Genomic DNA, 23,883 nt, shown 5'->3' on the forward strand with positions numbered 1-23,883 from the left:
GCAGGACAACTCCCTACCCCTCCCCTCCCCCTCTGTTTTAGGAAAAAGACCTAGCCAACGTCTTTTTTTTTTTTTCCTTTCCCCTTCCTTTTTCTTTAGTTCATGTTTTTGTTCATGGTCTTATTCACGTGAAACACGCCGGACATGTTTTTGCATCTCCCCAAATATAGATCTTTCACGTTATCAACCCGAGGAACAGGAACAACGCCTACAAGCGCGGCAAACCCACGTTAGGACATTCGCTCATAACTAAAAGTGGGAAAAGCGTCAATGCATACGTTGTAGTCCATCAACAGCAATGGATAAAATCAGTAGAATAAATGAAACTATTGATTTTGTTCATTCTTTTCAATGTTATCTAGGTTCCCATCCATCAACACATCTAAGATCCACCCTGCAAAGCTCAATTACAAGAGTACTTCTCACCACCAACACTGCACCGAACAAATAACAAGAAAATAGGAGAACCATAAAGCATCTAAGAATACAAAAAGGGCTTTGGCAGAAACAACTATTTCTGCAAACACTTGAAAGTTACAGGCAACATCTAGTCTGGAAGCACAACACCCGCAGCCAGTTCGAGCATAAACGCCAACTGGACTTTGGTAAACACCACTCAAAATGTTACCAGCGTAACCAGAGAGCCATCGCTACCTCAACTAACACCACCATCACCACCATCCTGCAAGCATCATCAGTAGTCCACAGACAGCTCTTGTCCAGGAGCATATCAACATTACACTCAAAAAAGCATTTGCTTGATACGGTTTAGGACTGGTCATCGAATCAAACCTGGCAATTATCAACAAGGCTTCTTGGAATAAATGGTGAAAGAACACTAATTGGCTGAGCATCAGTCCAACAGCTATGAATCCACCATCTCATCTTGGAGCTCACTAGGGGCAATGAGACCTGGAATTGAAAGCATCCGTTGCCGGTCCCTCTCTCTCTGAGCAGCTGCTTCTTCAGCATAGAGGTCCTTGTTATCCTGAAAGTTGAGTAAATAAAAAATAGAAGGCGACATCACAGGCATTTTTATTTCTCAGCTCTATTTTTGAATAAAATATATTTTTCCATGCTGCGTATCATTGCAACCACCTGTGTAGTTGAAGAAATAAAGTTGGCTAATGGTCATACCTGAGCAGAAAATTCTTTGGATTGAACAAGGAAATCACGAATATGGTTTTTGAAGGTTGGAAGGTCATTCCTCGATTCAAAAAGTCCATCAACAAAGCGCGTTATCTAAGAAGAAAATAATAACCTTAATTGTTGGCATAACATGCAAATTCAGTATGTTGAAAGACAATTTGAAGCTTCCAAACCTCTACTGTTGTCATGTTTGGGAAAGATGTCCCAAGCAGTTTTATGGTGTAGTCACGGACAAAAAATGTATTGTTTGGATAAGTATAAGGAACAGCAGTTACATCCCACAGTGGCTCTGTCAATGAACCGGAATCAACCTGCAAGCTCATAATGGTAAATAAGTTGCATCTTACAAGGAATTAAGAAATAGAGATGGAAAAGGGCACACCAGTGAGAACAAATGCTGCAAAACCAAAACATGCAGCTTGAAACCAGGCTTGTGAAATGTATCAGTCAGGACAGCAAATATCTCTTGCACAATTGTCAGAAAATAGGCTTTGTGAAACTGATTGCAGAACTCCGAGGACTGCAGAAAAGTTGGAAAAAGAAAATAATGCGTAGAAAAATGTCATTAAGAATGCCAGGACATGGACGTTTAAATTCATGAAAAACCAAACCTGAAAGTTTTTCAGCATTTCCAATAACAGGTTGAGACCAGTCTCAGCAATATTTCTTTCAGTATGCCGAAATGCCCAGTTTATTGAATCCATTACAAGCTTCAATTGCTGCAAGCATAAAATTTTATTAGTAAAAAAATGTCAACACCAAATACATGGAGACAAGTACCAGAAAAGAACAGAGAGGAGATAAGCAAGACCCTAAGATTCTGAAGATTCATGGAAAACATATAAGATGCAAAATGAAGGAAACAGAGAAAATGATCCATTAAGTGCTGGTGTCCCAGGTCCACACAACATGAGAAAGACCTGCCAGACCAAATCCTTCAGTATCAAATAATCAAAGAGTAAAAGGCTAAAGAAGGCCTAATCAACCCACAGGCCAGACACCCCATCTCAGTATAAGCCCTGTCCCTTCCTCCTTTTGCAAAGTGGAATAAGGGCGCTGTAAGTGAACTTATGGAAGGTCACTCACGACAAAGAATGTAAAGTGGAGGCAGCACAAGGATTGGAACTGAAGTTGTGAACTTGTCATTTCAGATCCAGATGACTCAGAAAGCAAAAAGCAATCTAAACAGGGAAACTCTTTAGGAAGCAATGTAAAGCATGTGTAAGTGCTGATAAAAGTTCATGCAAATAAGCAAGAACTTTAGGAAATGAATGCCACAGTACATAGACACGGGAGTCTACAAATAGACAATTATTACAGATGGAATGGTATGTAATATGTCACTCAACAAAAATAGTGACATATACAATGTACATCTATGTTGTACAATACTATTTAGTATTTAACTACCATAAAAACAGTGTTTTGATAAAGGCATAAAGCAGCACAAGCATCCAACAAAAGAAAAGCAAAAGTATAAGCCTCTTTCATCCGCCAAAGGGCACATCACAAGGGTAAATTCCCTAAATGGAAACACCCACCAAGCTGTCTCCATTATAATTGCAGGTCTGAACTTTCATTTGACCCACAACAAACTGAACTTACTAGTTCATTCCAACAGATGGGCAAAAGAAGAAACATATCCAGTGCAAAGAATTGGGCCAAAATAGAAAAGGCCATACATGTGCACACACATGTACATATGTCAAAACTGTGAAACACACCTGACTTGATAGGTGAATGAGAGCATTAAAACAATGAGTAGCAATAGCACGTAACAATGAGAAAAACTTCAGCCTATGCTCGGGATAATCTTCAAAGTTCTTGGTAATCATCTGCAGAATACAAGGGCAATGTAGATAAGATTTATAAGACAAGCAACAGGAGAAAATGAAAGATGGACTTGAGGTTACCTCAAGCGTGCACTCAAAAACAGCTTCAAATATGCGAGGAACATCCTCTGTCATGACACTTTTGTACCTATAACATGGAAAAGTTCATGAACAAGGAGATGATGATGGTTCAAACTTCAAAGTAAATGCCTGCAAGTATATGAGACAAACAAAAGTGCTACTGAAGTAAGCAGAAAGTAATCATTGTGGCCAACAACTTGCTCCATGTTAGAAACTTAGAACTGCTAAAAGAAAGAAATCCAAGACAGTATACACAGGAAATGGGAAATACTTGTTTATTATGGTAGCAAAAACTGATAGAACTTCTGCTTCTCGAGCATCTGGCAAATTCCTAGCATAATCACCAAGAACAGGGTCCATCATTGGTGGCACAAACTGTTTTCCTATCTGAGACTGATCTTCTGCTTTGTCTACAAAAGTTTCAATCAGCTTCAATGTCTCTCTCTTAACTGATCTGTTTTAGTAAACATAGATCGTTGGTTAAAACACCACAAAGCAATTTTGAAGAAGAAAATAGAAATTGAAGAAGATTTCTGTTTAAAACTATCCAATTCGTGTCACCTCAGAAGTTTCACATAGGATGTTCTTGATGCATATGGACCTCCTTCAGCTATGCTGCTTGAGATGAGTTCACTGTACATCCTATTTTGAAGCATAGAAACATTTAATGACAAAAAATTGCAACATTTTCCTTTATTGCAACTCTAAGGTGTTTGTCAACCACTTTTCCAGTAGCTGTCAACATTTCAGATCAACAACACCAGAAAACAAAATACTGAAGAAGTAGAGGAATACCTGTACACATTAAGCATATCCAAAAATATCAATGATATTTGAGATAAAAAATATGTCCCCAACGAACTAGCAACACTGGTGTTTGTCTGTCAAACAAATCCAAACAACTGAAAGATCAAAACCCCTATAAACAAGTAGAAAGCAAATCACAGGGATAAAAACCACCTCTCTTGATAGTCAAGCAAGAAAACAAAATTTGGACTAAGCATTTTTTGCAGATGATTATCCTCAAAGCAAGAGCCGAAGAATTATCAACTTTTGCAATAGATGAAATTCCATCGACTGTATAGATGCATGGAAATATGAAGCAAACGGTTTTAGTTCTGATTATTGGAAACACACTTCATCAAAAATCAATTACGAATAGATAAGATTGATAATAGTATTCTGAACACCTTTTTAGCACGGCCACAGTCCAGAAATTTTACTCCCAACATTCAAGCATAACTTCATCACTTCTATACCAAGATTCTCCAAAGTATTATAGCATATAATGCTTGGTTGTACATTCTATACTAGTATAACCTGAATAGTCCATACTATCAAATGGCAGAAGGAAGTCCCATTTCCACTAAAAGATTTCCAACGTTTGCCTTAGGTTCTCCTACAAAATAGTTATTTGTTTTTTAGAAAAATGACAATAACTATTCAAAAAATCTCATTTTTTGAGACTTATAAACAGGCACCGTTGACAGTAACCACTGAACCAAGTGAAGGTGTCACAAACTCTACAATAAGGTCCACAATGAATTGAACCCTTTTGTTGCCTAATCTCAAGTGATTCCAATACACAACACAATCATCTAATCCCTTCACATTGCCTGCTCCCAAGCGATATCCCAATCAGCAAAAAACAACCATAGAGCACCAGCCCCAGTAAGGCTATTTTGATGTGTATGACAATCCTGAAAAAAAATCAGTAGCTCAAGGGGGCCATTCAGAGGACATCTTTCAAGCATTACATTATTCAGATGCAAGAAAAAGTTCCATGAATTTCACCAGCTTAATGTTGGTAAGAGGAACTTTCCTCATCTAGCCACAACTCAAAAAATGCAAATGATTACTGCGGATTACTGGATACTGGTGCTAGTAATCTCCAACGTGCTTGTATCTCCTTCCAGTTATTCATCAAGCAATAATAAAGATCACAACTTCTAAATACACAATAACACAAATTTGGACAGCCATATGCACAATTCACATGAGTTTCCATATATAACAAAAAGACTTATTTAGCTAAATGTGCTTCACACCATAGATAGTCGTGGGGACATGAAATCACCTGCAGTATGTCAAGTACGGTTCTAATAACAGTCTGATCTTTCAAAAAATCAACACTTTGGCGTGCTTGGCCAATTATCTCTGCCCACCGCTGTGACATAATCAACCAACCAGTTATGGAATCCAAGTAAGAAAAAAGGATTGCCATGGACCATTAAACCTCGGGCAAATATGAATGCAGCACAACTTGGAAGAACATCTGGCTGAAAAACTAAAGCAATTTGACAGCACCTGGTTAGGGAACTGCATTAACCTCTGCAGATATTCATCTCTCTTCTGAGGATCAGATTCTGCTTGAATCATATGACCAACCTGTTAAGTGCAAAGCATTATCTGACTTATTCTTACACTACTATGAAAAATAATTTAGATAAGTGTTTCTTAATATACCGACTCATAGAATGTATGAATTTGGTGGGGCTCAAGATCCATAATAGTAGTTGAAAGACCTGTTAAAAGCTCAGATACAAATGGCTCACTTTCTCCAACCTGGAACAGCAGGATAAGAAGGCATTTTTCAAAACATCAAACTCTTAAATAGTCAGCTAAGTTGTTGCAATATGATTATCATGTCAAAATATAAAGTACTGAAAAAAAAAAAAAACAGTTTTATTTGGTGGCATGTACAGCCAAGGTCATCCACGTGTGGAACACCATGTGTCTGGGGATTTGTTTACAAAAGTATTTTATGTAACACCACACTGTACTCCTAATTTCACTATATGGTTTATTACATGTAGAAATACACATGATGATCTATGTAACCGTGGCAGTAACAAAGAATGGTTTTAACCATAGGAGAATCAAAGAAGTAATACCATCTAGCAGAACAATCTAACCATCTGCTGAGAAGAGCTTCATATTCTGCCTAATAACATAACAAAGACCAACCCTATTCCAATGAATAAATCAAGGCATTCTTCTTACCTGCACAATCACAAACTTCCTCTTGCACTTCTGAACAATCTTCAAGAATGTATCACATGCCATATCCTGAACAGTTTAAAGATTGAATTGCCATCATAAGCACGCAAGAACATAGCAGAGACAACCTTTTAATGACAGATATGGACCTCCTTTGCCATGACATGAACCAGCAACAAGAACATGCAAACAAGGTACTCGAGAGTTTAATGTGTTTAAAGCAATGAAACCAAAAGCAATCCATTCTAAAAATAACCTAAATTCATGAAACCAAAGGCAGCCATATGGCCTACTATACTGGGAAACCTAGAAAGCAGAACCTTCAGAATAAACCTCCCACTCATGTGTAAAAGCAGAACATTCAGAATAAACCTCCCACTCATATGATACACAGAGTGGATCAATTAAATAGAGTGACATGATATGACAATTATTTCTTATTGACACAAGTAATGAGATCACAGGTTTAACACACACCTATAGAACACAACCAGATCTAGCCCAACAAATCCAAATTCTTTCTGGATCGTGCAGTGTAGTCAAACACACATTAATCAGAAAAATAAAATAAATGCACATTCTAGCATTAAAAAAAAGGAGAAAGTAGAGAAGCTAGCTAAAATACACACACAATCAAGTCAGTCAAGTAGACAAAACTCAATTAAACAAGATAGTTAAAAATACGACTTTACAAGTAAGCTACCAATATTTTATTTGTTCAAATGTATAGCAATATGCAAACACAACAAGAAATAGTGAGACAGGAATAGAAAATTCTTTTCCCTTCTGCTAAAATGGCACTTAAAATTCTATCGGGACAAAATGTTTATGAGGTTCCAATATGAGAGAGTATTCATTTAAAATGTTAATGTAATCACTATTGTGCTAGGATACTGATATCTTATGAACTTATCATCATCATTATCTTAGATAAAAAGGTTTTTCCTCAGCTTTTAGAAGCGGGGTCACCTTCCTGAGCCCCTCATGTGGCAAGACTAATTCAGGATGTTGGCTATAATGATGGAGCTTCAATCACTGGTATCCCACTGTGTAGCTGTTATATTTCAATGTCAACATGATCCCAGCAGAAATTCTCTATTTTTTTTTCTTTCCATTTTTGGGAGTTGAGTTTTGGGGTGGGGATGGAGAGGAGAGGGAAAGAAAAATAAAACAAAGCGAACCTGAACTCCAGGATGCGTTTCATGCATAAACTCAAACAACTTATTCACAACAGTCTTCAGAAATTTCCAGTGAGCCCTCAAGAATCGTGGGTATTGACCAACCACGTACCTGCAAAAGGAGAATAAGAATGACCATGCAAGTGTATTTCAAAGGTACACAAAAGACAGAACAGACAGGCATAAGAGACATGAACTTGTATAGAAGAATAAAACAATGAAAAGATGAAGATACCAAAGAGACTCACATGATGTTGCTTGCTATCACAGCCTTGTTATCCTTCCCTTTTGTAAGCTCACACAGGTTCAGTAAATCGCGAATGACCATAACCAGAAATCTGTTTTCCTGCATAAGATTGAAATAACATCACTAACAGCAAGAGGTGGTCATGACCCTTTTTAGACAAAGGAAATAAGAGCAAGAGTAAGATCAGGATCAAAAGAGTGCAAAATACTAAGTAAAATGGAGCAATTGAACAGAATAAAGTTAAAATTGCTGTCTAGCCACCAGCAATGGTATCTAGACTCTTTTTGCTTTAAGCAAAGCACACATCATCTAATAAGTTCCCATCATATATTCCCAACTATCCAATATGCTTATCCGCCTGAAACAGAATTGACAAAATAACTAGAAAAAAAGGTGAAAATACCAAAGGAGCAGGAAGACAGGCATGAGTCCCATAGGATCCATTTTCCATAGACCTCACATGAAACACGGTGTTTCTGACGATTTAAAACAATTAGAAGTGTATATCATGAATTACTAAGTAAGCAGATAACACAAATCCTACGTAACATGAACACCTCAAAGTGGGCAGCACACCCCTCTCGACACGACCGAACACGGGTGCAGACACGGATGCGGTTCTGGACAAAAGGCACCCAATGCGGAATCTATCCATTTCTAGACTTGGAGTCCACCTCCATCCAAGGGTTTTTTTTCACATTCACTATGCATATACGCACAAAAAGGGATTCTTTCGACTTTGGTAATCTCCGTTTCTCTTAGTTCCTCCATCCTGATTTATTTTTCTTTTTCCGGGCACGCAATAATATGGCTGTCGTCAATCTGAACTTTTTAATATGCACACACAACCAAATTATGCCCTGATCTGTTTATTATTTCTTATAGATAATAATAATCTGTTTTATTGAATAACATGTTTTAATTGTTCTATCTGCTTTAATCAAACTGATATGTCTTACGAGCTGTTCCCCATTTCTAATTTTAATCCGCTTGCTGTAAGCCCGACAACCTGTTTTAGCAGACAATATTATATGTTTTCAACTTCTAGTTTATTATATAATCTGTTTTATTGTATTATCGGTTTTGCTTCTATTATATATTCCGCTTTATCTTTTTTTCCTTGCCAAATTAGGCATTTTTATGCCTATTCACTTTTTGATGAGGTGAAAAACCAATGGCTCTAAATGCACTGAAATTGAATGAGTTCAACTTCAAGAATGTAGTTTCACAAGAAAATAATAAGAGATACATATAATAGACCTGATCAAACAAAAAACACCTACCATTAGATTTTTTCCCAAGAACCTAATATGCACAAAAATAATCACATCTACATATAATAGACCCATTGTCACCAAAACACCTTCCTCCCTAAACCCCTTTTCAGAGGGATGTGCATAAGGTACACACACACATGCATCCCTGTGCACAAGCACAAGAAACTATCCAGTTTTTCTATTAGCATAAAAATTCCCTTAACCACTTAGTGCACTCTGCTTGTATAAAATTTCTTCAGTAGAGCAATCATGACTCACGAGTACAGGACATCATTTGATCTCAACATCCACATATACCAGAATTGCAAAAATACCTGGTCCTCCATCATAGACCCAGATATTGACCCAATGGCCCAACAGAGGGTATTTAAGTTATTCCAAGTCCATTCTTCTCCATTCAATTGTTTGGTTAGCTTCTTCAACATCTGCATTTTAAAAGAAGATGCAAAGATAAAAAATAGGTGGATTTTTAACCAACTAGTAATCAATCTGAAATCATGAACGCATAATCTACAAGAATGTGTGAACCAGAAACATGATAAAAGTCTACCTTGTGGAACATGGAAATGCCAATGTTACTATAAAGAACATATAAAAGTTGAAGTGATGATAGTTGAATTCTGCCATACATACGGGTTCCAGTGGCAGGTGGGACTCCAAAAAGCCACTGCAAATCTTTTGAGGTATATGGCATCATTTTGCTGATTATTTGAAGTCATGTAATTATTTTGTTATTTGGAAATGCGAAGATTGTATATTTACACCTCATAAAAAGATAAAATCCTTTTCCTATTCAATGAAATAAAGTTGTTGAAGAACCAAACATTGGTTCACATAGCATGATGTCTGCTAAATATTGTGTGCCATAATCAAAAGGTTATGTTACATATTCAAGAACCAAATAAAGGTTAACAGGATAAATCCAGGTTCATGATTCATTTGAGAAATAGAATTATAAGACCAAATAACAGAATAAATCCAGATTCATGATTCATTTGAGAAATAGAATTATAAGACCAAATAGCCTGACAGCAGAAAATAACATGCATTAAGATAAGTACAAACTACGAAGTGTGACAATAAAGTGACTTCTATGATTGAGATGGTCAAGGAACTTTGCCAAGAAGATCAATTGCTGCTACACATGTGACTTCCAATGCCTTTATTTTGTAATGTGAAAACAACAAGGAGGTCTTTGTGGTCTGAAATAAGTTCAAGTCCAAAAAATTGAAGCCTAGATAACCATAGCAGTAGTAAATCTAATGTAAATCAAGTAAACAATAGAAGATCTAATGTAAATCCAGTAAAACACTAAGGTACCAGTAAAAAAATTAAGAATGCTACCCAAAGTCCACATGGCATTACAGCAAAGATGTAGTTGTAACACTTCTTTAAGAAAATGAGTTGCTTCATGTAAAAGAAAGAAAAAAACTCTGCATGGGGGAGAAAAACCTGCTGCTCCGTATCTTCGTGATCCAGATGAGACAAGTAGATAAGTGTCTCTCTCATAATCTGCAAACTACAAAATTATTAGCAAAGACCAATAGATATTATACAAAATGCATCCCCTTGAACCTAGCACAGTTGATGGCTTGATGCAGAAATGAAAGCAGGATAAGAAGATAAAATCTGAAAAACTATGAGAATGGAACATTTTTAACACATAAAATCGGCATTAAAAATGTAACACCTCAAAAGTTTAGTCTCGTATTGAAGATTGTGAGATATCTTCAAGGGATCATAAAATGGGTTGTTAAAAGTGGTTGGTTGTCCTGGTTCCTAGCTTTTTCGGGCTGGAACCGAAAGTGTTAAGAGGCGAATTGGGTTCCATCAAACCAAGGGCTCAAGCCTAGTGTGAGTCGGGTGGTTACAGTTGTATCAGAGCATGGTTCAACACAGATCTGGGGCCACACACACATGGGCGCGTGTGCCTTAAGGAGGGTAGATTGTGACACCTCAAAAGTTTAGTCTCGTATTGAAGATTGTGAGAGATCTTCAAGGGGCTACAAAGGGAGTCGTTAAAAGTGATTGGTTGTCTGGGTTCCTAGCCTTTTTCGGGCTGAAACCAAAACTGTTAGGGGGCGGATTGGGATCCATCAAACCTAAGGCTCGAGCCTAGTGTGGGTCAGGTCGTTGCAAAACAAAAAATCGCACTCTCATGATATTGAACTGAACACCAACCTTGTACTGAACAAGGACATCATTGTCTTTCATAGTTTCACGGACAATATTTCCATTTTCATCCTCTACAATTAGAACTTCTTCAGGCTTGGCCATACGGCAAATCATAAGCATTCTCAGTTTCGACATTGGAGCAGAATACAACTGACGTCTCTGTAAGAGTTGCGAACCAAGACCATCAACCATACCGGTATATGAAGGGACCTGCAGTACATAACATGATGAAATTCTGCACATATAATAACAAAAAAAAATGCACATTTCTACGGTTATGAGAGAACTGCGAGGCAATCCAATGAGACTCATTTCCTTTCAAGTAAATTCACAAATAATAGTGCATATAATTGTCACAAAAAACGTGTACAGGTATTATACGGCAAAAAATTTTTGGGGTATAATACGGCAAAGTTGTATATCTCGGGAAAATCTCGGTGAATTTTTAAAAAATTTAAAACATTTAATAAATCTTGAAAATTATAAAAAAATAAAAAAAAACATGAAAAAATGCGTATTATACCCATATTATACCCGTTTTTTATTTTTTGGCATTTAAAAAAAAACGTGTTTTATACCCATATTATACCCATTTTTTATTTTGTGGCGTTTATTTAAAAAAACGTGTTTCTTTCACGTTTATACGGCTGACTTGTTTTCCACGTTTTATACGTGTTTTTTTCGAATAATGGTTTAAATATTTCCCTCATCTTCGAATATATAGTGTTTGTTTTCCCTTGTTTATTCACTTGTTTGCTAGGCTAAGAGAAACCGCTCCATCAATGGTCACATATTGGCCGCGGCCTGGCACTTGTTAAAGCCTCAAGGATTTTCCAGCCCACTCAAAGTATAGATAGTTTCACGCTTGCTGCAATGCATCATCTCAACTATTTTTGTGGAAGATTATTCCCCCAGAAATATTTTCAAAATGAGAATATTTCAAGAATTCGTATAAAAAAATAAAAGCAACACACATACACCTATATAAATGAATAAAAAAATGTTCTTTTTACCATCAACTTGGATTCACAAGCTAAGTTGTCACAGAAGTCAGATGCCCTCAGTCAAGGCCCTAAAAGACTAGTTGGATGACACAAACAAAATCAACAAGAGTGTCTAAAAGTAAAAGGTTTGAAATGATAAAAGATCACTACGAGACAAACATACATGGTTCACTCACTGCACATAATGTCAGCAATGCTAAACTGAAATTTAAGTGGGAAGATTAAATCTAAAAGGAAATGTACAGCACGCCCAACTAGGCCCCGGACTCGGACAGACTAGTTGGTGGTTTTTCAACCTCATTGGCAACTGCTAGATGAATGAAAGTCATTCCTCCATGTTCCAGTACAGGACAGACCTCCCTCCCCAACCACTTTATGTTGGCACAAAGAACAATTCATATGAATAAGTCTCCAAAGTTTAGAGTACCACAATGCATGAAGTACATGGGAAGTACCATTATATGAGTGCAATAAAGTGCAATATTACATTTTCTCATCAATCTACAAACACTATATGAGTGCAATATATTGAAACATTATTTGAATGGTAACCCCCATATTCTTTGAGTCAGACAAGGATGAAAATCTATAATAGAGGCATAGATGCCTGTAATACTTGTCGCCAGCATCCACATTTTTCTTCTGTAAGTTAGAGCCCCCCAAAATGATAATACCTAATCCCACGAGACGTTTAAATTGGGACAGACTAATGTTTTCTTCCAAACCTATGCACTCGAAAGGAGGGAACGTATGAGCAGCTCAGAAAGCACAAAATCCAATAAATCACCATAACAAACCAGAAATTTGAAAGGAAAAAAGAAAGAGTGCAGAACCACCACAAGACATTTGATTACATAGTGGAATTTGAAAGGAAAAAAGAAAAGAAAAGAAAAAAAAAACAGATGGCATTTAACTATAGAAACATGGTGCACAAAATACAACAAATCACCATAATGAACCTGATATAGTGATATTCAAAAGAAAAAGAAAAATGTATATTTGATAATAGAAACGTAGCACACTGCAAGATTACCTGAAGCCCCATCATGCTTGCAGAACTTGAAGGATTATCTACACTATGATGTGCTTCAAAAAGCTCCAAAACCAATGAATTCCAGTAGTCTAGGCAAACCTTCATATACATATCAAGAAATTGATAAGCATATCATGCTCAAGAAAAAAAAATATTAACAAAACATAGGTTTGAAGTTTGAACAGATAATCCATACCTTGAAAACCTCTGTGTCGTCAACATAAGAGATTCCAATTAAGTACTCCAGACCCATGAGAAGAGCAGCTCGGTTCTCAGAAGTGGTCTCAAGAATTTGAATGCGAGACTGCACAAAGCTTTTTCTTTTCAGATGGTGTAAAATCACACGAATTTACAGATGATGCAAAATATAGCAGTCCAATTGCACGTTGTTCATGCAGTTCCAAGCAAACAATATCAGCAACTGAACAGATCTCAATAAAGAGCTTGCCTTGAAAAAAGAAGTGAAGAAAAGAGCTAGATTCTGAATAAATGCCTGCATAGGAACAAAAATTATGGATGTATAAGAGACTGTAACATCAGAAACAATCAAACCCCAGAGAGATCTAGTGGCATCAGCAAAGATTACCTGCTCCTCACTGGAACCATTATTGTATGCTTCAGGTATATTGGTCCCTGGTGGAAGAATTATCTGCACATGGAAACACAAATTGGAACATCAAAGCAAATGGAAAGTTTATTTAGAGATTAAAATATTTCCAGAATGGACATGGTAATCTGAATCGACTACCACATAAGAAACAGACACAAATTTGATGTACATAGATATACACAATAATTCCCTTGGGACAGTAGACAACCATGCAGAGAAACTGTGTTGTACCTGTAACTGAACCATAAAAACTGTATACATGGTGATATACTGACTATCATAGAAATCTCCAAATTGAAGGGCAGCCACCTAGAGAAAAATGCAACAAAACAAAAGGAAACTCATAAGTTGTTTGAATGAGCTTAAATGATTTTTTATACTCAAAAGATAAAAATGAAAGCTGTATTTACATCCTATGGATTTAACATTAGCATACCTCCGTCAAACATTGTAGTGTTAAGTTTCTGTAAGATGCAACTGGGAAGAATTTCAAAAGTGTTTCCAGCTAATCTCCATGAAAGAATATAAAAGGTCAAATAAGTTTAACTTTAAAAGTAATTTCTGAAACATTTAAAATATTTGAAACAATATTGAATCACTCTTGAAGCTGCAAAGTGACTAACCAGTGGAGACTCGAAAATATATCCCAGAGGGATCCATGACAAGAATGCATGAAGTGTTGCAAGTGTTGCCCTTATAAGTTCCGTTCTTTGAGACACAGACAGCACGTATAAGCATAGCTCATGAATAAGTTTAAACTCACTGTTACAAGGTTAATACACATTACAGAGGTTCAGATTACGCTCCCAGAGAAGTATCCACAATATATTTAAAGGTATAAAACCTCATAGAAAATAATTCTGTTAAGTACTTCATTTGATGTTACCTGTTCAGTGATTGTTTTAATTCTTTGATTTTTTGCTGTGTCATCTCTCCTCTTGAGAAATCAAAGACCTCCTCACTCAGAAGCTGACACATGGTATGTGTTAGACAAAACATCAGTTAACTGTTAAATTCTTCTTGACATTTCCCTTACAAAAGAACCAAGCAAAATCAGGAACTTTTTCAGAAACCGCAAGGCATCACCTTTAAAATAGCCATGCAATTCTCACATATTGTTTCACTACTCTTTGCAGCTGAAACAAGATCAGAGATAAATGAAGGCCACCTAGCAGGCCATTCATGCTTCAAGACCTGCCATGGTACAAACAATCTCAAAACTGAAATCACTACAGTGCCAACTGAAGAAGCTAGTATTTGCAAATTTTGCAGAATCAAAAAATGCATAGCACGAAAAAGATTCATATTATCTGAGAACAACATCTAAGTCGCCAGTTCTTTTCTTTTTCTGCTATATGTGTATTGTGCTTTAGTCAACAAAAACTCTAATCAATTTAATGAAGAAAATTCCAAAAGAAAGATGCTGATTTTGACGATTGGATTTCTCTATGAATGGACACATATACACACACATATTAAAAACTATAATACAAACTAGAGAGATTATAGAATCTTACCTGAACAAGTATAATATTAAGTTTATTGACATAAAGCCTTTCCCGCCTAAAAGAGATCTCATTGCTCGAAAGCTATTTTAACATATAACAACAAAAAAAATCGATCAATCAAGTCAAGAAATTAATCATTAATGTAATAAACTATTTGGCATCATAAGAGGATCAGCAATATTTATATATATATATATATATATATATATATATATATATCATTATTTGGATCTATACTTGCACAATAAGATCTGATATGTAATTTTTTATCCCATCTCGTTGCTCAACAGGTAATGCATTCCACCGATACTTGATGACACCCTCCAGGACCTGCATATGAAGGAGGAGATTTTCCAAATTCAGACACTTGACAAGGCAACAAGCACTAAGAAAGTTAAGCTCCGCCTGAAATATTCTTACAAACAAAATAAAATAGCAGGCAAAGTAAATTACTGCAAATGATTTAGTAAACAGGCTGAAAAAGCAAACAACCTTGTTCAATCTCATTCAGTAAGGATATAAACCCATCCACGAAGTGGTTCATGAACAAATTACAAAACAAGACAAACCAAACTCAAAATCTTACAAGCCAAATTTAAACCTAGCCTACTGGAAATATTTTTTTCTAATTGTTTTGTAAAATTTAAAATCACAGGTATATCAAAATGTCCAATATATACTGTTATATACTTACATGCTATACACGTGTGTCTACAGAAAGCAATATGCACACATAAACATTTTTTTGTAGATTAACCATCTCAAATAAGTCAAGCCAAGTTGTGCTTCAAGAATATGTGACAATCAAGAATCTTTTTCATGACCAGGGCCAACTACAAGCAGTTTGATGCATTTACCTCCCCTCTAAATAATATAAGCAAATTTTTTGAAAAACATTTTTTCTTCACCAGTAAATTACTCAAGCTAAAAAAACAGGGTAGAGAAACAGGCTACATGGTAAAATAGTTTTTGACATAAGATGAGCATGTGAAAGTGAAACTGCAATAAGCACAACATTGATACAAGCTCGATTGTGGTGCCTAGGCACCCAATGTGCTTAAATAAGTAATGCCTAAACGCATGCTGCTTTTCCAAATTTTCAATTCAAAACTGAACGATTGTTAAACCGATACCTAAATTTTGGCATACTTCCCAAGTTGGGTGCCTATACACCATCTGAGCTTAACAGGTAACTCGCCAACCACTACCAAATGGATGACAAAATCCATGTCAGGTTCATCATTGCTCAGATACCTTAATATGAATTATATGGTCTTACTATGAGAGAGTCAAGACAAACTATTATAGCTTGAAAAGATTTACTCAATACCAGCAATGTTTTAACCATTATCACAGAAAACGAGTATTAATTAAAAAAAAACATGTATAATACCAAAAGCAGTCTGGCGAATTAAACAGCAATAAGACACTTTTTTTTTACATTTCAAAAAATAAAAAACACGTATTATACCCGTTTTTTTATGTTTTTTAAACTATCGCACAATTTTTTTTTAAAGCGCGAGATGTGTTTTTAAAATAATGGCACCGCATGTAATATTGAAAAAAAGTTGGTTTATTTTAAACTTGATCGTCCCTTTTAATGGCAAAAATGTACTTTTAGTTTTAGGTAGAAAAAAGAAGGCTTAGGTTAAAATCGAAATCCTCATTCTCCTTTTCCCGTTCGGATGAAACTTGAAAGTGGACTTTGAAGTTGAGAGGGGAGTCGCTGGACGGGTCGAACACTGAGAGGGGTCGATGGACAGACGAATGCTGAGATGGGTCGAAGGGAGTCGCCGATGGCTGACGGGAGTCGAGCAGAGAGGGGAGTCGCTGGAGGCTAACGGCCGAAGGCCGATGGGAATTGAATATCAACTGTTCGTCTCTTCTTTTTATGGGACGTAAGCTAGCTTGTTATAAATTTATAATCTGTTTGTTGGTTAGTCAAACATCAATGGTGTTGGGACGTAAGCTATTATGTTAGAAACTTAGAATCGTGCATTAACAGGCTGTAACAACTAGAAAAAAGAATTGTGCAGTGTTCAGCTCTGTTTTATTCATCTTTATCTTTTTTTTGCAAGTTGTATCATGATTTCTGCTGCAGATTTATAGATAATTAGATATATATACTTTGTAATTGTAATTGCAAAGTTGTATCATTGACTAAAGGAGGACGACAACATCAAACAATTTCAAACATGTTCAAAAAACAAGAAAAGGATGATATTGATAGGCTCCTTTTTAAAGCTATGGCTATGAACAATCTACCATTCAACTTACTTCGATCGAATGATTTTAATAATTTTGTTGTTGCTGTTTCACAACATGGCCCAACATACTTCCCACCAAGTAGTGCAACAGCGAGAAGAAGGCTACTAGATTATGCAAGGAAATAGGTTGAAGCATATATTGAAGAAACGAAAGCTACATGGGCACAATATGGGTGTACTATTATGTCAGATATTTGGAAAGATACAATTAGAAGCAGATCATACATAAGTTTGTAGGTAAGTTGTCCAACAGATATGATATTTTGGAAAGCAAAACATGTAGAAAGGGTTCCTAAAAAAGCAGAACTTATAACTGAATTTTTATCTTCAGCTATTGAAGAAATAGGGACAAAAAATGTTATATAGATTGTGACAGACAATGGAAGCAATTACAAAAAGGCAAAACTTATCCTTGAAGAAAGGTATTCAAATATTTTTACTACATCATGTGCTGCTCATTGCATTGATTTAATGTTTGAAGATATTGATACTTTAGAAAATGTAGCATCTATCATGACAAAAGCTAGAGAAATTGTCAAATTCATATACAATAAGCAGCAAGCTTTAGATATAATGAGAATTTACAGAAAGGGAAAAGAGTTGAAAAGGTCAGGTGCAACAAGGATTGCTTCTCATTTCATTTGTTTACATTCTATTTTAAAACAAGAAGAAAATTTGAGGTTCATGGTTGCCTCCAATGATTGGAGACTTGTAGAAGAAGAAATGGAAAAAGATCATCCAAGAGAGATTACATATCTTATTCAAAATCAAGATTTTTGGAATATGGGAAAAGAAATAATCATGTTTGTTGAACCATTGGTGAATGTATTGAAAATGGTAGATGGAGAAGGAGCCACTATGAGATATTTGTATGAGACACTTGATAGAGCTAAAGAAGCTATAAAGACTGCAAGTAAGGACAACTTGGAAAAACATATGCCATATTGGAAAATAATTGATAGGAGATGAATCGTAACTTGCACAACCCAATACATGCTACAGCTGCTTTTTAAAATCCTCATTTATTTTGTAATAAAATGGTAAAAATGGATGAAGAAGTTCGTGAGGGTTTGGAGTTTGGACATAGTGACAAAAAAACTTGTTCCTCCTGAAGATTATTCTGAAATAGCTAATGAGTTGGTTGAATATCATAATAAAGATCCTACATTGTTTCGCGAGGGATCAGCCATGACTGTTATTCATACTACACATCCACGTACGTGTCTCATTTTATTAATTTTTCTTTTTAAGTTTTCAACATTGATTATTGGTTGTGCACTTATACTATTAAATTTTGTTTCGTTTTTTAATTATATTAGGGATTTGGTGGGCGATGTTTGGTTCTTCTGTTCTTGTGCTTCAAAGTGTAGCTTTCAAAATTTGAAGGCAACCATGCAGCGCATTTGAGTGCATTTGATGCTGAAGAAAAGAAACAATCTTGCACCATCAAGATTAACAAATTTAATCTTCGCTAGAATGAATATGCATTTGCAAAGCATGGCCTAGAATTGAAGAAGTCCAATGCAAATCCTATCTACATTGAACATGTGAACCCATTTTCTGAAGAAAATTTAAATACTGAGACGACGAACTTGTCTTCAGATTCAAAAGAGGAAAATATTGATGAAAGTGAAAGACAAAGAACTTCAAGGCGTACAAGAAATGAAGAAGATGACTCCACTTCTTGGGATGAAGACTACGAATTTTTTTCATTTTCCAAGTGAAGAATGACTTCATTTGTGTTGTAAAGCCATGAAGGCAATAAACTTTTGTTTGTTATGTATTTGCCAAGATTTTCCCGAGATATACAACTTTGTTGTATTATACCCGAAAAATTCCTCGCCGTATAATACCCGTACATGTTTTTTCAAAGAAGAAGAAACTGATTCAGCAAAGATGCCAATAACCCTTTTGCACATTGTTGTTACACAATGAATATGTCGTATAAGTCCTGCATTTTTTTTCAAAATTATCAACTTTCAGGATATTCACCCGGTTCTCCAACTGGGGCATTTTTTTATTATCTCATTCATGAGCTTGCATATGTCTGTCAGTTCTCAAACTCGAGCACCTTTTATTGTTTGGAGAAACATATTTTCACGATCATGAAATTGAGATGTTTTTGATCCCATGATGTCTGGACCACTACTCGTACTGTGGCATCTTTATTCTAGAGAGAATTTTTCTTAGAGCATTTGCAAATTGGTTTTCAAAAACCGATAACTTTTCCCTACACTGGGGCATTTATCTTCCAATTTGGTGTCATTTACGTCTCTCTCTTATTTGTTTAAAAAGTATTTCAGATACACAAATATGAACATAATGTCAGCGTATTAGCAACAAATTACAAATACCTTTGAAAATTTAAATAGTTACCCAAAACAACTAAGAGCTAAATTTCCAAGAAATATACAGGAAACGGTACTTTCAAATGACATTATCATGTATACTTTTCATTGTTTTTTTATGGATTTTCCTTTTAGTCAGTGTTGTATGTATCGTACGATACGAGCCCGTATCGTTTTGAAAATACGGTACGATACACCCCCCGTATTGTAAATAGGGGGTGTATCGTTCCTGTATCACACGACCTGTATCATACGATATGGGGCGATATACCCCGTATTGTACGATACGGGCTGATTTCGCAAAAACCCGCCCAAGACTTACTTATTCGATTTCTTTTTGAAAGAAACCTTCTGTTCTTCATTTCTCACGCTTGGATACTGCCGTCAAGGAGGGCGATCGTCCATTTTCATCAAGATGATGAAGATTATGAATATGTTGGTGAGAATCTTCCAATTCTTGATGATGAAGATGAAGACGAAGATGATGAATCATGAATGAGAGTCAAGTCAAGAGTGCTTTCATTTTATATGTATCGAACGACTTAAGACTTGTGAATCTATGGTTGTTGAACACTTGAATGTTTTATAACTTTATGGCTTATGCTCTGTTGAATGATATTGTTATGAATTTTGATGTCTATGAATGATGAACGCGTAAGTTTATAGCAATAATAAGTCTATCATTATCTAAAACATGTTTTATGTGAAGAATTTATTATTTTTAATTTTTTTCTGATTTTTTTATGAATTTTCCGATTTTTTTTAATTTTTTCTGATTTATTATTAACTTTTTTAAAAAATTTAGGATACGATTACGATACGTTACGATATTTTACGATACGGCGTATCTTAAAGCCCGACCGATACGGCTTAGGATACGCGTATTGCTTTTAGTAGGAAATTTAAGAAATTTTTTTAACCAAAAGAGCAAAAGTAAAAGAAGATATTACAGGAATGAACTTAACAAGAACATGCTATGGACATACTTAAATAAGACAATCAATAATTATACCAACAAATCTCCTCTTATTTTCTTTTTCCATTTTTCAGACTTACAGGGAGCAAGGGGTTGGTGAGGTTGTGAATTGTGCTTCTTTAAAAGAGACCCATTATCTTTCATAAGGGAAAGAAATGCAACAGAACCTGAAATAATAACCTAAATGAATATCTAGGGTAAAGCGGAAGTAGTTTAATCATAGGTAGATTACTGAATAATCAAGTGCAAACATCTAAAATATTATAACAGAATTAGCCTCCGTATCAAAAAACTAGTCACCTCGGATGCGAGATATACAAATGAATACAACACATCTATTCCTGCTTCAGATACATAATGGACTCGCTTAAACAAACAGAACTGGAATTAATGAAAATAGTAGTTCAACATTTTCATGAGGTTATACTAGTAAACACTGCATGAATATAACTTGCCTGAAGAGCAAAGAACTTCGTATTAAGATTTTGTGAATTTTGAAGAATGTGAACAACTTGTAGCCATGTATCAGGGTTATTCTGTAGCTCACGCAGTATCTGATCTGCTGCAGCTCTCTGCCACAAAACCAGTAAAGCCAACATCAATAGCAGAAAGTCATTAAATGAATTAACTACCGTGAAATTGCCTTGCCAAAATTAAAATTGCATGTTGTTTCAGTCTTCCTACAAAATGAAACAATTCAAACAAGAAATTTGCCTATCAAAATCAAATGTAAATTCAAACTATCACAACTCTTGACCTAACCAAGTACAATTGTGACTTGACTAAATCATATGCCTGAATATGCATGGCTTCAGTGCTATTAGTGAGCTTGCAGTTCTAATGCTTAACTATCCATGCAAGAGGATGAATGTAGCTTTTCCAGCTGTCAGCTTCATTAAACACATCCATTCTTGCAACAAATCATGCCTTCTAGCCTTCCCCCTACCACTTAATCTTCAGCATATCCTGCTTTTAAACCAATCAAACCCACTAATAGGTTGCCTCAGCATGCCTGGAATTAGGAATATGAGGCTTATATTTATTCCCCTCCAACTGTATCTTGTTGCATATTAATTTCCTTAGTCTGTTTTACTTTACAAGTACTATTGGTTGCAACTTCGTCAAATCTGTTATAAATGTGGAACTTGGTGAATTCAGTATATTAAAAGTTTTTCTTATAACCATTTTTCTTCCTACATTTAAAGTTACTTTGCAGCATTTATAGAAGAGAACTTAAGAAGCGGGTTAATCATATAACATGAAGGCAAGTTTCATAGAGCAATACAGTTATAGGAAGAGTTATAAACCTTACACTTACATGCAAAAATCAGCAAAAGAAAAAGAAAATAAACAAACAAAACAAGACAAGACAGAAACAAACTGTTACTTGTGTGCCTTAGCTTTTCCATTTCCATAGTTAAAATGAACCGTGTCCCTTCAGCTAGTTTATGAATCACAAAGCATGCACTTTGGCTGTTCAACAAACTGGACGGTAAGGAACACTAAATGTTTGGATCAAATTAGTTACAGAATTGACATTCGTTTATTTGAATAAAGTAGGAGAAATACACAGAAAGGTACTACAAAAAAATTTTCACACTTCAACATTATCATGTTCATTATTCTCCATTTTCCAATAATCATTTGGATCACTATACAAATTCGTGTACCGTCATGCTTTTTCTGGTTGTGGCCTGAAAAATACGCTAATGTCTTTGATCGAGAATATGACTTTTTCTCCAGGCACTGGTGATTTGTCAGGCTAGGAAACCTTTTTGAAACTTCTAACCATATATGCAAATATATGGTACTTTCCTTCAACTATTAATGTTTATCTTCTTTATTTATAGAACGACATATGAACTGGGATAAGCTTTCCCTCCTTACTCAGAACTCCAGCGACATGTATACGAGAATTCAATTGTTGTATGGAATACTTTCTCGATTATTCAATTGAGAAGATCTTAGTTTTCCTCTTTCAATGAGGTTGTTTTTCCTTCACGCAATTATGCGCACCTTCCTCGTCATGCTACAACAATTAATATGAACATACGGAGCGAGCTACTAGATGCTGAGAAATGAAAATCTTTCAATTGCTGATGACTAAACATAAGCGGCCCTAGTAGAATGAACGAAAACCATTCTAAAAGGGGAAAGGGACAAGCACCAAAATCTACAAAACAATCCCATTCACAAGGAGAAGGACCGACACGTAATCAAACAACCACTCAAGTCATAAAAACCAAATATGGGAATCAAACGAGGACGCACCAGACCAATGCAGCGAAGTCCGTAATGGACGACAAAACCAGGAAGCATTGATGGCAACAAGAGAACCCTAATTTCCCCATGAAGATGATAAAGGAAAAGGCGACGGTGTCCATCATTATTAACAGATGAATAAGTGGGAGAAGAGAGAGAGACACACACGCACACACACACGCGAGCGTACCTCCTCCTTAGATCCCGTGCCATAGAAAGCAGCGACTGTGGCGTCCAGGAGTGGGACGTCGATGGGCTGACTGAGGTCTCTAAGCTTTTCCGCCATGAATGAGAGAGATGTCCTTCCAAACCCCGAAGGAAGAGGGGTTGGCAGGAAGAAAGAGAGAGAGAGATGTGCCCTAACAGAAGATGAGGTAGCACGGGGCACGCACAGAGAGTGAGACAGAAAAAGTATCGTCTCTCTGCAACCTCTGCAGAACACAAACCCTAGATTTCTCTCCCAAGAGGGGAAGCTACGCGTTGAGACCGAGAGTGGGGAGGCAGCGCGCTTCCAGTAGACTTTGAAACCCGCCTCTCTCTCTCTCTCGTTTTTCCCCTTCCTTTTTTTCCTTTCCCTTTCCACTTTTTCCCCGTTTCCCCTGGCTGGCTCCTCTTCCTCTCTCGCCTTTCCTTCGCCTTCACCTACGAGCGAGGAACGCCCACGGCTTATAGAGTGCCTTATTTTCCTCCTCTAAATATATATATTTTCCTACAAACGGCATCTCTCCTTGGTCTTCACTTGCGCTGCCGATTATATTTTCTGATTATTACTTTATCCTTCCATTAATTGGGCGCAGGAGAGCCAAGCATGTTATATGCTCGACTCCAGTTATAAGTTCATGCCTCTATTAATTATGGGAAAGTTGGTCATATCCTCGACTCCTGGACACACCACCACGTTTTTGGGGTCCCCGTGAACACCATGTGTCTTGCATT

General features: G+C 36.2%; 1 protein-coding gene across 1 annotated transcript; it reads right to left on the reverse strand.

The window, feature by feature from the left end:
- Positions 1-303: 303 nt before the first annotated feature.
- On the reverse strand, positions 304-23,605 carry LOC116256367 (protein EXPORTIN 1A). The gene is made up of 32 exons (XM_031632724.2): positions 23,138-23,605; positions 21,141-21,257; positions 15,332-15,424; positions 15,104-15,175; positions 14,673-14,780; positions 14,473-14,555; positions 14,210-14,348; positions 14,023-14,091; positions 13,818-13,895; positions 13,563-13,625; positions 13,425-13,469; positions 13,173-13,280; positions 12,977-13,075; positions 10,946-11,149; positions 10,217-10,276; positions 9,079-9,189; positions 7,489-7,586; positions 7,244-7,352; positions 6,066-6,131; positions 5,529-5,627; positions 5,370-5,450; positions 5,140-5,229; positions 3,858-3,943; positions 3,624-3,704; positions 3,334-3,516; positions 3,063-3,129; positions 2,874-2,984; positions 1,761-1,868; positions 1,532-1,669; positions 1,323-1,460; positions 1,138-1,242; positions 304-988 (listed from the first exon to the last, which is right to left on the reverse strand). Exons 1-32 carry the CDS (start codon positions 23,231-23,233, stop codon positions 866-868), a joined length of 3,228 nt encoding a protein of 1,075 aa, XP_031488584.1. The 5' UTR covers positions 23,234-23,605; the 3' UTR covers positions 304-865.
- Positions 23,606-23,883: the final 278 nt, after the last annotated feature.

This window comes from Nymphaea colorata, chromosome 1, assembly GCF_008831285.2.
Source record: "Nymphaea colorata isolate Beijing-Zhang1983 chromosome 1, ASM883128v2, whole genome shotgun sequence".
Classification (NCBI taxonomy): Eukaryota; Viridiplantae; Streptophyta; class Magnoliopsida; order Nymphaeales; family Nymphaeaceae; genus Nymphaea; species Nymphaea colorata.

Coding starts and splice junctions, on each gene's coding strand:
- LOC116256367 (XM_031632724.2), bottom strand. CDS start 23,233: ATGGCGGAAAAGCTTAGAGACCTCAGTCAGCCCATCGACGTCCCACTC. Junction 15,425..21,140: donor CGAAGTTCTTTGCTCTTCAG/GCAAGTTATATT, acceptor CTTCATATGCAG/GTCCTGGAGGGTGTCATCAA. Junction 14,556..14,672: donor ATTGCATGGCTATTTTAAAG/GTGATGCCTTGC, acceptor ACCATGTGTCAG/CTTCTGAGTGAGGAGGTCTT.